General features: G+C 44.6%; 3 protein-coding genes across 4 annotated transcripts in view; 2 read left to right on the top strand and 1 right to left on the bottom strand.

Annotated features, from left to right (window-relative positions):
• Nucleotides 1-273: 273 nt before the first annotated feature.
• Nucleotides 274-6,146, bottom strand: alad (aminolevulinate dehydratase). Its single transcript, XM_084383146.1, has 12 exons — nt 6,065-6,146; nt 4,818-4,943; nt 4,552-4,602; nt 3,563-3,659; nt 3,151-3,286; nt 2,939-3,022; nt 2,407-2,495; nt 1,644-1,699; nt 1,457-1,544; nt 1,284-1,370; nt 984-1,113; nt 274-820 (listed from the first exon to the last, which is right to left on the bottom strand). Exons 2-12 carry the CDS (start codon nt 4,934-4,936, stop codon nt 762-764), a joined length of 996 nt encoding a protein of 331 aa, XP_084239272.1. The 5' UTR covers nt 4,937-4,943; nt 6,065-6,146; the 3' UTR covers nt 274-761.
• A 258-nt stretch (nt 6,147-6,404) lies between these two features.
• On the top strand, nt 6,405-9,183 carry tmem203 (transmembrane protein 203). 2 transcript variants are annotated; one of them, XM_084382527.1, is made up of 2 exons: nt 6,405-6,510; nt 6,992-9,183. In XM_084382527.1, the coding sequence occupies exon 2, from the start codon at nt 7,254-7,256 to the stop codon at nt 7,668-7,670; it is 417 nt and encodes a 138-aa protein (XP_084238653.1). In that variant the 5' UTR covers nt 6,405-6,510; nt 6,992-7,253; the 3' UTR covers nt 7,671-9,183. The 2 variants fall into 2 exon arrangements, with proteins under 2 accessions (XP_084238653.1, XP_084238654.1); XM_084382528.1 differs by having other exon boundaries at nt 6,988-9,183.
• Nucleotides 9,184-10,515: 1,332 nt separating this feature from the next.
• Nucleotides 10,516-15,130, top strand: part of tprn (taperin) — a 29,978-nt gene continuing 25,363 nt past the window's right edge. Inside the window, exon 1 of the mRNA XM_084383056.1 lies at nt 10,516-12,989. Coding sequence (XP_084239182.1) covers nt 10,797-12,989 — 2,193 coding nt within the window. The 5' untranslated portion in view covers nt 10,516-10,796. The remainder of the gene's footprint in view (nt 12,990-15,130) is intronic.

The following is a 15,130-nucleotide window of genomic DNA, read 5'->3' as shown; positions in this document are numbered from 1 at the left end:
AAAGAGGAGAATCTAACAGGAGATTCAATTTCCATTTCACTTCAGGGTCTCAACTAACTTACTCACATTCTTAAACAAGAAGCGTGTTAAGATCCATTTAACTCCCACCAAATGAGATCCAGCCTGTTTAAACTTCCTCTCTGTAATGTTACAAAACAGGTGCTAAAAGGTTTTTAATACAGCATTATGAAATCTGTGTAGGTAAAGAGGTCTGTGGAGGCTCATTACTCAACATGCATCAAGTTTAAATAACACACACAAACACACTGTAACTCTGGATGAATGATTTTATTTCCTCTCATCATTAAGAGCGTGTTGGGGAATGAAGGTGCTTAATCTGAGGCAGCAGTCACACAATATAACGGACATCTTGTAGCCATGATTCATACAAATATTCATTCCATAATTCCTCATGTTAGTGAGGAGATATGACTGAATTCATTTAATGCTGATCCCAACGACACAGAGAAGACACTTCCTGCTAGAAAACACCAACAAGATTGTCAGCTTTTACATTCTCAGTGTTCAGCCCCATGTTAGCCCTTTAAAAGCTTCAACAGAAATATAACTCGGATACAGGACTCTCTATAAAAATAATCACTGAACAGAAAAAGTCAAGAAAAAGACCCAAATATAAACAGATTGGTTGTTTTCATACATTTCATCTCCCTTAGCATTCTTTGTTAGCATGACTGAGTCAACAGTCTGTCTGTTGGTCTGTCTCTAGGTCCGTCCACACTTTGGCCTCAGATCTTCTCTCTTTACTCCTTCAGCCAGCCGAGCAGCTGAGGTGTGTAATAGGTGATGATGATGTCAGCACCTGCGTCACAGAGAATGGAAAAACTGTTAGCACCAAGCCAGATTACATCTAGAGCTATCAAACCAGAGTCACAAAGTTTAGTTTTTAAACTTGGTGTGGCCACGGTCTTTGTTCGGGTGATCTGAGCATTAAACGCCTCCTCCTCTTCTTCCTCCCCTCTCACCTGCCCTGCGGAAGGCGGTCATGGCCTCCATCACAGCGGCCCGCAGGTCGAAGGCTCCAGCCTGCGCACCGTGCCACATCATGGCAAATTCCCCCGACACGTTGTACACCGCCAGGGGGTGAGAAGGGAACTGAAAAGAAAGATTAATAACTATGTGGACACCAAAAGACAAAATACACAATAATTCAAAAAGGACTTTCGGCAAAATATGCTTGTGGGATTTTCTACACCGAGCATGTTTTCCAAAATGCACTGCAGCAGCTTTGTTCCTTATTGACCTTAACTGATTTAGTTACAGACCTTGTCCTTGACTTCTCTCACAATATCCAGATACGGCAGACCTGGTTTCACCATCAGCATATCAGCTCCTTCTTTCACATCTCGCTCCTGCAGCGCAGAACAACAGTTAGATCTCCTACAGCTCCTTCAACAAGCCACCCATAACCCAAACTTACACACACAAATCAGCTCACCACAGCTCGAATGGCGAGTCCTCTCGCTCCAGGAGGCAGCTGATAACAGCGTCTGTCCCCAAACGCAGGTTTGGACTGTGCAGCATCTCTGTACAAACAGACACACACAGCATGGAGCTTCAGTTTATTCTCACTTCAAACAGCTGTTTCACTGATCTGTGAACACGCGATCCACAATCTTACTTACCTGAAAGGGCCGTAATAACAAGAGGCAAACTTTGCACTGTAGCTCAGCACTGAAACCTGGAGAAGTAAGGGGAAAAGATGCTAAGAAACTACTTTTTTAAAACATCTTATTACATTCATATTATTTGCGACACAATATGTTTTTTTCTTATTGTCAACCAATCCCATGAAAAGACCAAAACCAACAATTAAAGTATTATCTTCGACTTGGTGCAATAGAGCCTCATTGTTGTCCAGAATTATTAAAAACACATCAGTGAGCCACACTGTTGCACTGCGACATGTTCCTTCATTACCGTGAAAACACACACACACACACACACACACACACACACACACACACACACACACACACACACACACACACACACACACACACACACACACACACACACACACACACAGGACTTCATTGTTACTCAATCCCACATACACCGTCATGCTGTTGAAAAACTCCCTGGAGCACCAAATGTGACTTAATCAAAAGCTGAAATTAGTCCCAGACTAATGCACTATTTAGTGCTGTTAGCTACGTTCATTAAAAACGCTGTGTCAGGAAATCTATCTTGTGTCAGGAGTCTTTTTTCAATTAAACTGTATATTACCAGCGTTTTTTAAAAATGTACGTCTTACATCCAGTAGGAACCAATGAGTTGAGTGACACAGACATCATTTATGTAAAAACAAAGAATAAACCGAGCTTTTAAAAAGGTATGAAGTTTGTCTTACTGTTCCTTAAACTAAAGGAACTTTCTGTCCTTTACCTTGTTTCCCAGACCATTGGATATCAGTGCTTGTTTTATGGCTCTGACTCTTCCATCCATCATATCAGAGGGAGCGATGATGTGGCAGCCTGCAGAGCAACAAGTGACCAAGACAACATGATAAGGGACACAACCAGGATAATGTCAGTTGTTATCGGATATTGAAATCAGCTACTGTATATCAGTTTGGGATTACATTTATCAAATTTGAAATATGTGCTCCAAAAATACAGGAATAGATTTGTAAGTGTAGAATATAACACCCCTTAATGTTAACACCCAAATACAGACAAAATGGCAGCTCTAGCTCTCCAGTTTCTTCATGGAGACACATCAGCTTCTCTATCAACAGATATGGCTGATCGACAGTATGTGATAATAAAGATTTTAAAAAAAATTCAGATACATAAATAAGATTGATACATTTCTAGCTTTAATAGATCATAACAATCAACAGGATTGGCTCACTGAGGAGAACAAAGAGCAATGGATGTTTTCCAAAATAGAAGTAACCTTTAAAAACAAGATTTACCAGCTTGGGCGTAGGCCAGCGCCACTTCTCCCAAGCGCAGACAGCTGGCGTCATTGTTCAGCGTACCATCATCGTTCAGGATACCTGCAGGAAGAATCACAGAAGGAAATATTAGTAATATAATCCAAACATGTGCTGCAAGTTATTTCTGTCCTTTTACTGATCCTCTAAGTGAAATGAACAGTGGGTAAATGGTCGGTGGAGACACTGACCACAGTGTCCATGTGATGTGTAGGGACACAAGCAGACGTCACACGCCACCAGCAACTCGGGGAACAAAGACCTGATCTTCTTCACTGCCAGTACAGCCGGCGTGTCGTCTGTGTCGGCACCTGAACCCCTGTCATCCTGATGGGAAGAGACAAAGATCACTGTGTGTTTGAGTTTAAACAAACAAGTTTGCTGTCACTCAGAACTCAGAGCTGCCACTTTAATAGCCTCCACTCTATTACCAAACGTCCACATACTTTTGGTGAATTAGAAGGCTGCACATTTGCCCTTTTACCAGATAGACTGACATACGGAAAGACTTGTTAGATATAGATACATGAAATAATAAAGGCAAATCTAATAATGTTTCGGAGTGGTTAACATGTCTTTTTCCACTCTTTTAGTCTTACATACCTTCTCTACTTTTGCAGGGACACCAAAAATCAGCACACATTTCAAGCCGTTCTCCACAAGCGGCCGCAACATGCCCTCCAGCTTGTTCACCCCATATCTATGGATGGAAATACATAAAATATGAACATAACACAAGAACATACTTTCACACTTTCAGGGAAAACCCTATGAAATTGATCCTACTTTTTACATTTTAAAAAAAAAATTTAATTAAAAAGTATATTATTGTAAATACCAACATAATACATCACAACTTAAACAGAAATCGGACTGAGTGTATTTCAGTGTCCTGTTATTCAGAAGCTTGCATTTTGCTTTTGTTGTGTGAGGAATAAAAGGTCTAACGGACTCTCTTCTTATCTTGGTCAAGGTCCAGTGTTTGGCTCTGGGTCCACCCTGCCTCAGTGCTTTTATCTCAAGACAACACCCTCAGTGGGGTCACAGCTGCATGGCGACACTGTGTGTGTTAAGTGATTTTTGTTTAAATCAACACTTTAGAACCCCAATAGGGTTGAAACTAACCATTATTTTCATTATTGATTAATCTGCTGATTATCCTCATTATTAATCGATTAATCATTTCATCTATAAAATGTCAAAAAATTGTGAAAATGGTAATGACAATCTCCCAGAGCCCAAAGTGACGTATTCAAATTGCTTATTTAGTCCAACCAACAGTCCAAAACCCAAAGACTCTTTATCTACTAACATAAATGACAAAGACAAGTAGTAAATCCTCACATTTAAGAAGCTGGAACCAGCAATTACTTGACATTTTTACTTGAAAGATTGCTTAGTAAATTTATTGATTATCAAAACTGTTTGGTTTCATTTTCTTTCTATCAACTAATCGAATAATCAACTAATCATTGCAGCTCCACCCCTCCAGCACAGTGCAATGAGTAATTTGTTTTCGTTACGAGCAGAAACAACTTGATAGCTTGCAGTTATGGGCTGAATATGATAAGACTAATTGCTATGACTCTTACCTTGCCTGTCCTGGCAGGCTGCCGATGGGCTCCACTGCATCTGCACTGTCTCTGCAGGAGAGAGAGACAAAGAACCAAGATTGAGACCAAGTTGATTTAAGCTTGAAATATTGTATTATACTCCACGTCTCGTGGTAAAAACATAGTCCCTAGTTATCCGATAGCTTTTGACGACTGATCTATGTCAATCGAACTCCTGTACACTTTTTCCTTTCATGTAATTCAATTTTGGACACATTTATAAGAAACAGAGAGGGTTCATTTACGTGACGAAGATGGGGTAGATGAGATTGTCAGGTCTTAAATCGGCGACGCACGTCTGCCAGAATCGGAGCGTCGGGTGGAAATAGCCGCTGTGGAGGATTGATTCCGCTGGTGTCTGCATCTTTACCCTGAGACAGAGGCGCCAGGGGATGAAACATGGAAAAACACAGCTCTCACATTCTTGTGCTTCATCTCAGCTCAGTCAGCGTTCAAACTGAGCAAGCATGCGTGATGCTGCTTCTCCAAACAGGTGCCTCACTGCAGAGTAAGCAGATTCTCAAATTCTATCAAATGGGAACTTTTTATCTTAATGGGAACTGTTTCTACATTTCTCTTCCTGCACTTTCTGAATACTCAGTCCTCCATTTTTGTTCACAGCAGGACAAAGATAACTTTCTTGAATTATTAATACATTTTTGTAAGGGCGCATAAGGCAGGGCAATAATTCAATATTATCATTAACTGATTTTGTTTAGTCAGTAAAACAGATAGTGAAAAATGTGGTCTGAGTCTCAGCTACTCCAGTTTTTAAGGGAACACATTATTTTGATCATCAGCTTGATTAGTTTATGGATGATTGGAGGCATAATAATTTTGTCATATCACCATGAACAATATCCTGAATAAATATTGCCTTTGGCTTCACTTTACCAGAGTTATTGTAGCTGAGAGTCATTTTCATCAGCAGGTCATAATCAAAACATGCAGACACCAGTGACATTTAAAACAAAAGGACATACAAGACACATGATTATAAGCTAAATAATGCACAAACTCACTTCACTTAAAACATGCTGTGATATGAGGATATGAGGATATGAAAAGCTAACATGGTCTGATCTTACCCTGGCTGCAATATATAGACTTCCAAAAAGAGTATGTCAACAGCAATAACTTGAAAGCCACACTGCAACTTTAAGATGACAAGCCATTTCTGATACATGGAGCTGTGAGATTTAATTGGGCATAGCTTGAAACACATTACTACTGACCAATGCAGTCGCTTTTTACAGGCATATGTGTGTGTTTTTTTGGCGTTTCACCGCAGGTTTGCAGACCAGACTATTACTGTAGAGTGCAGCATGTCTTTATGTCACCTTGGCTGGGAAAATAACCCTCGTACTAACTATGTAATGAATGCAGACAGTTCGAACCACAACCCGAAGCAACTAATGCCATAAATATGTCAGCCTACCATACGAGACATGAATTAAAGTGCAAACATAATGAATAAAGCCAGTGTGCTTACCTGTGACTGTAGAGCTCCCGACTTCTCCACACGTTCAGTCTCTCACTCAAGACAGTTGTTTCTTCTTTGAGTTTGAGTGACGGTTCGCGCGGGCGACGAGACGGCGCACTTCCGCCACCTAGTGACTGGAGTCTTGTTTACATTAAGTCGGAATATAAAGACACCACGCAAAACAAAATTATTGTTTTTACTGGTATATAACATAGATGTCACAAATGTTAATTTGATGTGGAAATAATGCAACACAAAGGGATAACAATTGTAAAAGATTTGCGAATTAAACAAGACTTCGGCCTTTCGGCCACCGTACAATCCCATGTCTCGCGATATTTCCCAGAAAGCGAGAGAAAAAAGCCGAAGCTACGATGCTAACGGCTTGTTAGCTCTGTGTACTAACAGTGTCGCATCCAGCTAAATGGAGAAGAAAATGCCTGACAGTTATTAAGGTACAGTATTGTCTGGTCGCTGTAAAATACATTTTGTATATGCCTATATGCGCGTCGTGGTAGTGAGATGTGCACTATCATCTCTTAGGTTAGCTTGCATTGTAGTGAAAGGATGTCGGCTAACGTTAAAGTCTGTATCATCGTTGGAATTGTTGCTCGTTTTGACCTGTAACGTTAATATTGTACTGTGTGTCAGTCTACCAGTATCATTTGGTATCTAACTGGGGCTAATCAGGCTAAATATTGAAGTGACAGAGTGATAAAATGATGGAGATAGATTACTTGAATCACTGCCTGTCTTCACTATTTAGCTGCTTCCTCCTTTAGTGAGACGTGGTTTGGGCCCTGTCTTCTTATTTAGGTTATAGACAGCGTGTTTGTGTGGATGTATGCCTTGTTGTTTTCCTCATTGGCTCTGTCAGAAGTAGAACATATTATCTTCTTTTCTAACGTTATGTTTTCTCTGTCATACGTAAGGAAGGCTTTCCAGAGAGGCTGAGACTGGGAGCACTTACAGCAGTTACCTCCCCAACCATCCTCCTCAGAGTGAATTTGAAGATGTAGCCAAGAGTGAAGTGGGTCATCTCTGCAGTACCTTGCCATTCCTGCCCAGGCACAGTCAGTGACTTCTCACTGCCAACATCACTCTGGAGTACTTTGACCCCTTACCAGGGCTGCCCAGTGTGTGACTCGGCCGTCCTCAGTCAGTCCGTCCCTGGTTGAAGACCCTGCTGTCCTCAGCTATGCTGTTCTCCCTGAGGGAACTGGTCCAGTGGCTGGGCTTTGCCACCTTTGAACTCTTCCTCCATCTACTAGCTTTGCTGGTCTTCAGCATGCTGGTTGCTCTGCGAGCTGACATGTTCACCCCCACGCTGAGCTGGTGGCTGGTGTTTGTCCCCCTGTTTGCTGCTGATGGCCTCAGCACCTACTTCACAGCCATCGTGTCCATCCGTCTTTACCAGGAGAATGAGAAGCGTCTGGCAGTGCTGCGGCTCCTCTGGGTGCTGACCGTGCTCAGCCTGAAGCTGGTGTGCGAGGTGCTGCTGTGCCAGAAGCTGGCGGAGCAGGAGCAAGCCAGAGACCTGTGGTTTGGCCTCATAGTCTCGCCGCTGTTCATTCTACTGCAGCTGCTGATGATACGAGCATGCCGCGTCAACTAAGGAGAGGCAGTTAGTGGTTGTGCTTTCACATCAGAGGCAACATAGGAACAGAGCAATCTCCATCTGCCACTAGAGATTTAAAGCATAACAGTGGTGTAATTTTTCTTTTGGCTCATTGCCACCTTTGGCACTGCCAGCAATTGTGAGCTTTTAATGCACATGTTCAGATCTCACCACAATCCAGGGTTGTATCATTTGTGTTTCTAATAACTTCAAAAACACGAGATGTCACTGCTCTCCTGAGTTATAATGCAGTATTTCAACAACAAGCATGAATTCGCAATAGCTACAACAAGATACGAGCAGGCATTTATGCGCTAATGCATTCAAATGCACACAACCTTACAAATGTGGTAAAATTGTATTTATGTCTTTCTACAAAGTTTGGTCACATTATGTGAATTTATTTGTAAGTTATTCACCTTTTTGTGATGGGCCCCTCCCGTTGTCATGCCCCCTTTTAACCAGTTGGCATGACCACACTCCTTCACACACATATACATTCTGCCTACTAGGGTCTACGCTGTATGTGCCAAACGCTGAAATACACTACATGCCCAAAGTATTTGGACATCCCTGTTGATGAACATTTTTATTGATTTGGTCTGGGGCTACTTTTACTCCTTATTTCCAATGAAGGGAAATAAGGAGTCAGTCCTGCAGCAAAGTTCCAAAGCAAATCTGGTGGGAAGTCTGAGCAACACCAATGGTTTTGAAATAGGAAACAGTCATATAGGAGATTAACAGGGTGACCACATACTTTTGGCTATGTAGTGTACACATACTTATTGGTACCAGTTGCTACAGTGACCCTTCAGCAAGTTTTTGATACTGTCAGGAATACAGAGAGTGAAAGAGTAATAGCAGTTAATGTATATATTGAACATGGTGTGCCTTCACATTGTGCAATCAATGGTAGACAATGAGTCACAAGGGAAATGCATACCAGAGTTATGTTTTTATGCACATGTGCACACAACCCCTAGGTTTAATAAACTGGTGAAACCAAAAGGCTGTCATGCCCCAGGCACATGATTGGGCAACGGTCATGAGGAACGCAGCTCAAGGAGTTGCTGCAGCTTTTTTGCTTTGTTTCCCATATGAAGACACTACAATTTAGTTAGGTTTCAGGTTGCCTGCTTAGTCAATTCCATCAGTGAGAATAGTCTGAACTGCAAGAAGCTGGTTCTGAAACTTGTCGTCAGCTCACAGTCTCACCCCGATGTAGAGGAACTGAATGTGACTTCTACAAGCAGTCAATTGTGTGCACATGTCTTCCCTGAATATTGCTGTTTCTTTGTACAATATGTAATGTACTAAATCTGTGTTAAATCATACCATGTGTATGTACTGCATGTATTTAAGGCCTCATTTTAAGGTAATTCCTGATGTGACATTTTATGTAATATGTATATGTTGATTTTTGGAAAGAAATTCACCAAATCTTATTTATGTTCTTTCTATGGCACCATTGTTGTCTGTATATACATGTAAATAAAACATCAACATTTAATCAGTGTCGTCTAATGAATATTTAATTGTGTTAGTGGGTATAGAGATGAAGAGATATCTGGTTGTTGCTGGGTGTTGGCGTCCCTCGCCACAAGGGGGCGCCAGTGGCTTTTTATATGGGCGTGGTGTGCCACAACATAAAGGACCAGACCAATATTTATGTTTTTGCACGTTGTAGCCCATACACAAACCATCAACCAGTTCTCAAATCACACTTTCTGCATCGAAGTAAAATTAAAATCAGTTTCAGGAGCTTCGTAGAATGCATCACACTGCATTTCCTGTTCTTTTATATAAATTCTGTAAAAGATAACCAGTGTTATTGTTGTATGTAGACATTTTCAGTGATGGATTAAGTCTTAAATCAGTAGGATTCAAAGTTTTGTCTACATAATATTACAGATTTAAAAACCAACAAACAATGTCACCACTTAAATTCAGAGGAATATTGCTGAGAATGAGAGGTGTTGGTCCTCAATGGTAGTGACTCCAGCAGTGCTTTCATTTCTTTCAATGGCCAACTTTGAAGAGCAGACAAAAGGTACATTTTCCTGTATTTCCAATGCATCTGACCATGCCCTCCTTTCCCTGTGCTCTCTAGCCTAGCTGTTCTTAATTATGGTTCGGTGATAAATAGTTGATGAGGTAGAGTAATCTCTTGTAGTTCCCAAGAATAGCCCACTTAGTGCTGATTCATGTGCAGTAGGCTCCTTCTCAGCTCATCTGTTTACTGCGGTCGGATTATCGACAGGTGGCATCACCGGCAAGTGCTGAATGAACAGTCGTCAGCCGTCAGCAGCCTGTGGATGTTCACTACTTATCACACCCGAACAGAAACACCTCAGGGCTACAGTGTCCCTGCACAGCATCACTGGTTAGACTAAATGGCTAAAAGGAAAACTATCCATAAAACAATTATACATGATAGCATCATTTACTACCATGAGTACTGAAGTAAAAAAGTCCCTCTTTAGTGAGCTACAGAGGTGCAATAGAGATACATTAAGTTCTAGGAATAGCAATTATTTAGTCAATTCAAAACGTGGCAAGTGTCACAGCGTGGTTAGGGTTGTAGTTAAGTTATTAGTACATCTTATAAACTTTAAATGAAGCATAGCACAAACATATTACAGTAAATATCTATGTTTAAACACCCAATAAAAGGTATATCTTAGCGTTACTAAAAACAAAAAGGGAGGGGCAAGTGGAACCTGAACGCAACATTTTGATCGACAGGCCCTCCTTGGCCAGTCAACAATAGAAACGGGAGTGGTTTGCGTCAATGTGCGGCGTTCTACAAAAGGGGAGGGGGCGTGTCCTTAAGCCATAATGACCAATCAAGAAGCGGATGGGACTGCCGAAGCCGCTCGTGCTGCTGCGGAGGGGCGGGGCCGCGTTCAGGGGCTGTGTGGAAAGAGGGAGCCAGCGAGTGAGAAAGCAGAGGGAGAGGAGAGAGGAAAAAAAGAGACGGTGAGGATGTGTGTGAGTGTGCGGTGATCCGTGCTGCAGGTACAGTCAGAGCCGGATACAGGTTTTATAGCCGCACCGGACCGCGGCAGAACCGCCTCGCAGCCTGCCTCTCTCCTCTTCATCCCCTCTGAACAACCCTCCGCAATGTCTGGCGGAGGAGAGGTACACGTCCTCCGCCAAGAGGCCGGGCAAGAGAGCCCGAGGATGCCGGCCTGGAAGCGAGAGATCCTGGAGAGGAGGAAAGCGAAGGGCGGCGGGTCTGGAGGAGCCGGTGCCGCGGAGACAAGTCCCGGTGGTGCGGGCCCGCAGCGGGCTAACGGCGAGCTGACTGGAAATGTGAACGGCAGCAGCAGCGGAGCCAAGAGTGACAGCGGAGCGAGCGGCGGGTCCGGGCGGAACTACACCATCACCACGGCCAGCCAACACTTCTCCAACAACAAAGAGCCACGGCCGATGGCCGCGGAGAGGACGGTTTCCAGGGAGGACGAGAGACCTGAGAGCCTGGTGCTACAGGAAAGCCTGGGCCCGCTGGAGGAGAACCCGTTCATCAAGCTGGAGAAGGAGCGGAGGAGGCGACAGGACCGAGAAAACACCGCTCGTCCGGTCCAGCACATCCTGGAGCTGTATGGCAGCGTACCAGGCATACGGACTATCCGCGCAGAGAATATTATCATAATTGAATCGGACCCGGATTACTTTCCGGAAGCCGGAGGGTTAAAAAGCGGGTCCAAATGGCAGCAAAACGGTGTCAGTAGTTATAGCTCTCTGAACGACCTCCTGGACCGGAGAGGGAGTGCTGTTACCGAGATAAGAGCCAAGGAAGTGGTAATTTATGACACCACGTTAAGCAAGAGTGAGGAGAACTTGAGCACCCTGGGCCGCCCTGATCATGAGGTCTCATCATATGAGACAGGTGAGGGTCAAGGCAGGGTCAGCCGGATGCTGCAGAAGTTTGACAGCAACTATGGGAAGCTGCAGAAGAAGTCCCACAGCACAGAGAACCTGCTGGACCTGGATTGTAGTGCCAGCAGCAGGCCAAGACTCTGGCCCAAGCCACAGCCAGATCTGGTGCCAAAGCCCAGGCCAGGCCCGTCGGTCAGCAGTCCGGTCCGCAGCCCGGTCGGCAGCCAGCCATCGTCTCCTGTCTTCCAGAGTCCCTCGTCTTCCAAACCAAAGCCCCAGCCTGCTGCGTCTGAGCTGGGCAGCCCCCAGCGCTCCGCTGGGACCCCTCAGTCTGTGTCTTCCTTCCGTCAGAGGTTTGAGGACAGTGGAGGCCGTGGCACAGCTGTCACGCCCAGAGATGAGCCAGACAGGGGACAAATCAAGCCCACCAGGGAGAGAGACTGGGAGGGCACAGAGGTGCCACCCAAATCCAAGATGCCATGCTCTCCGGAGACCCTTCATGTCCGTGCCGAGCCCCCCTCGAGCTCCATCTCTTCCAAGGTGTCAAGCTCCTCACCTGACTTTGAGATCCGTCCCTCCCCAAAGCCAGACCTCGCCCGAATTCCTGATGAGGACACCCAGGCACGGGCCCTCGCAAACCTGCGCCTGCAGTCCCGAAACTCCTTCACAGTGATCCCCAAGCGGCATGCTGCTGCCTCATCTGCAACAGGCAGCCCAACACCATCCAGCCCCATCAAGTCTTCCCCCTCCCACAGAGCGGCAGTGGTGCCCACACCAGGAGTGCCAACCTCCCACACCCCTACAGCCACTTTGACACCCTCAAAGAGGACTGAGGAAAAACTACAGGAGGACAAGGAGATCAAGACATCGGCATGGTCATCCAAGCCTGAACCATCTCCTGTTGCCACAAGTCCAGCACCTCCTCCGACCTCAGAACCTTTGTCTCCATCTCCTGCTCTAACCCCAGCTCCCTCCTCTCCACCTGCCCTGGCATCACCCCCCTCTTCTCCAGCTGTCCCATCTTCACCTTCCTTCTCCCCGGTTCCCTCAGAATCTCCTGTTCCTTCCACCCCCTCCCCGGCTCCAGAACAACCTCCTGTGGATCATCTGCCAGTAACAAACATAGACGACATTGAAGTGGAGCCCCTGCAGCGTGTGCCTGCTCCCAGCCCCATGGTGCAGAGGAGAAAGGGGAACACCTTCACTGTGGTGCCTAAACGTAGGTCGGAGCCCGAGGCCCAGCCAAGCTCACCTGAACCCCAGCAGGAAGCCCCAAGTGTCGCTCCATCGGGGTCCACGCCCCCACAGGCCCCTTACGCTCAGCTGGGCTCGCTGCTGAAGAAACGATACCCTGCTGTGGAGGAGATTGAGGTCATCGGTGGGTACCTCTCCCTCGCAAAGTCCTGCCTCTCCAAGACCGGCACGGGCAAGAAGGTGAGAGCAAAAGCTGAATCAAACTTTGTTGCTCTGTTGACAGGTTTAACAGTTGTTCTCTGAGCATGTAGGAGATGCAGTGCTGAGAAAATGTTATCATTTATCAAGCAAAATTCCCAGAAAACAGCTGGTTTCAGCTTCTCAAGTATATATATTTGCTGCGTTTCTTTGTTTTACACATCTGCCAACTGAACATCTTTGGGGTTTAGACTGTCTAGCAGACAAAACAAGCCATTTAAATGAATCACCTTTGTTTCTTGGAGTTTGTGTTGATCATTGTTGAGATGATGAATCAGTTCATTAGAAACACAGAGGCGGATTTATTCGTAATGATAATAATCGTTATTTGCAGCCCTAATTGCTAGATTATTGTTCCTCAATGAGAGTAAACATGTCAACACTGCGGCACGCAGCAAGTACGAATGTTATTGTGCTTCCAATCTTATGCATAACATGTGCCAAATCTTCCCAGGGGATCATTAAAGTTTCCTCTGATCTATATTTAGTTTTCACTCGTCACACAGGAAAGGCTCTGTTTTTGTGTTCTTTAAATCTCTGTGCCTCTGTCGATGTATTCATCTTAAACCAAGCCACCACACTCCGGTCACCTTTGCTTTACAAGGATTTGAGCAGCGTTTCCACCTCATGCTTCATGCTCACTGTTATTTTCACGTGTTGTGGTGCAAGCGGGTGTCTGCCCCCATAAATCTCCACATCCCATCACTTAACCCGCTCTCAGGCCTGATGGATTAAAAGTGTGTGTTTACACAGGCGACTACACTTGGAGCGACACGCAGGGCTTTTTTCTGTGGATTGCCGTCCCACAAAGGCATGTTATTTGTCGCAGAGCGCATTACTGGGTAAGGTGGTCCTCCAAGCCTATTGACTGAACAATCTCATCAAGGCTGTATTCAGTTCTCAGGATTTGGCTTGGGGATTCGGGCCAGCTCTGACCTGTCCCAGACTCTGAGGAGCTCACTTATTGGTTCTTTTACGCCTGAATTCATCTGTGGGTTTCTTCAAAGCTGAGATATCCCCAGGCCGGGTACTTAATCATAATTAAATGAGAGCAAAGTTTGTGTTTTGGGCATCACACTTATCCTATAATCATAATCAGATAACTAGTGCTTGCTTGGCCAAGGTCTCGCTGCAAATTGCTCCTGTTTCATCTGTATTAGGGATTAATTAAATATCAGACAAGGTTTCTAATTAATTTGGCGAGTGACTGCAGGCTGCTTTCAGATCCTGCTCTTGATCAGAGTGTCGAGCATTATTTTCAGCATGGTGGTGTTTATGTGGCTCTTGACAGCCAAAGATTTCTGCCTGTGGCTTGAATTTTTACCTAACATAACACATTAGGAGCATCATGGTGGCTCAGTGGCTCAGGGTGTGGAGCATCTCGGGTTTGAGTCCAGCCTTGGCGTATGTCATCCCTCAACCTCCCTCTTAGTCTACTGTGCTCCACCTGCCAAAGTGGAAAAAGCATTAGCACAGTTTTAGGATGCATTCAGTTGCATCACAATCCTACCCGTTTGGGATCTACAAAGCAGCACATTGCCTCTAATGCTCGACGTTTTTAGCCTTTTGGCAGCTTTTCAATCTAGGCCGGTGTGTCAGCCTCTCAGACGTTGGCTCGCCGTCCTGTTTCCTCGACCTGGTCGAATGTAATCCTCCACTCTCCAAGTAAATCCAACAACCATGGCAAGAAGATCAGGCTGCTCACGATTTTATCAAGTGGAAACAGTGGCCAGGAAATGGCACAGACTCTGCAGGGACTTGGTTGAAACTGTATCACATCTGTACTGCGCAAGGCTGGGTATTGGTAGTTTGATCATTTTCGCCTGTTTGGACTGTTTATTTAGGCAAAGTTCTTGTGTTTAATCGACATTTGACTTCTTTTTGTTAAAGGATAAGTTCACCCAATATCTCATCACCCACATGTCGATGGAAGTCAGGTGAAGTTTTCCTAGTCTACAAAACAACAACATTGCAGGATTCTCCCTAAACAACTGAAAGAAATGGCTCCATACAAGCATGTCCAGCATAATTCAAGTCTCCAGACACCCCAAAATTGAAAAAAGGCATTATTTACAGCTTTTTTAAAGCTGAAATATTCCCTATAGCTGCTAAGCTATTAGTGT

Source organism: Pagrus pagrus (genome assembly GCF_965226575.1).
Source record: "Pagrus pagrus genome assembly, chromosome: 19".
Lineage (NCBI taxonomy): Eukaryota > Metazoa > Chordata > Actinopteri > Spariformes > Sparidae > Pagrus > Pagrus pagrus.
The sequence above is the reverse complement of the archived record's forward strand: the minus strand, read 5'-3'. Positions and strand labels throughout refer to the sequence as shown.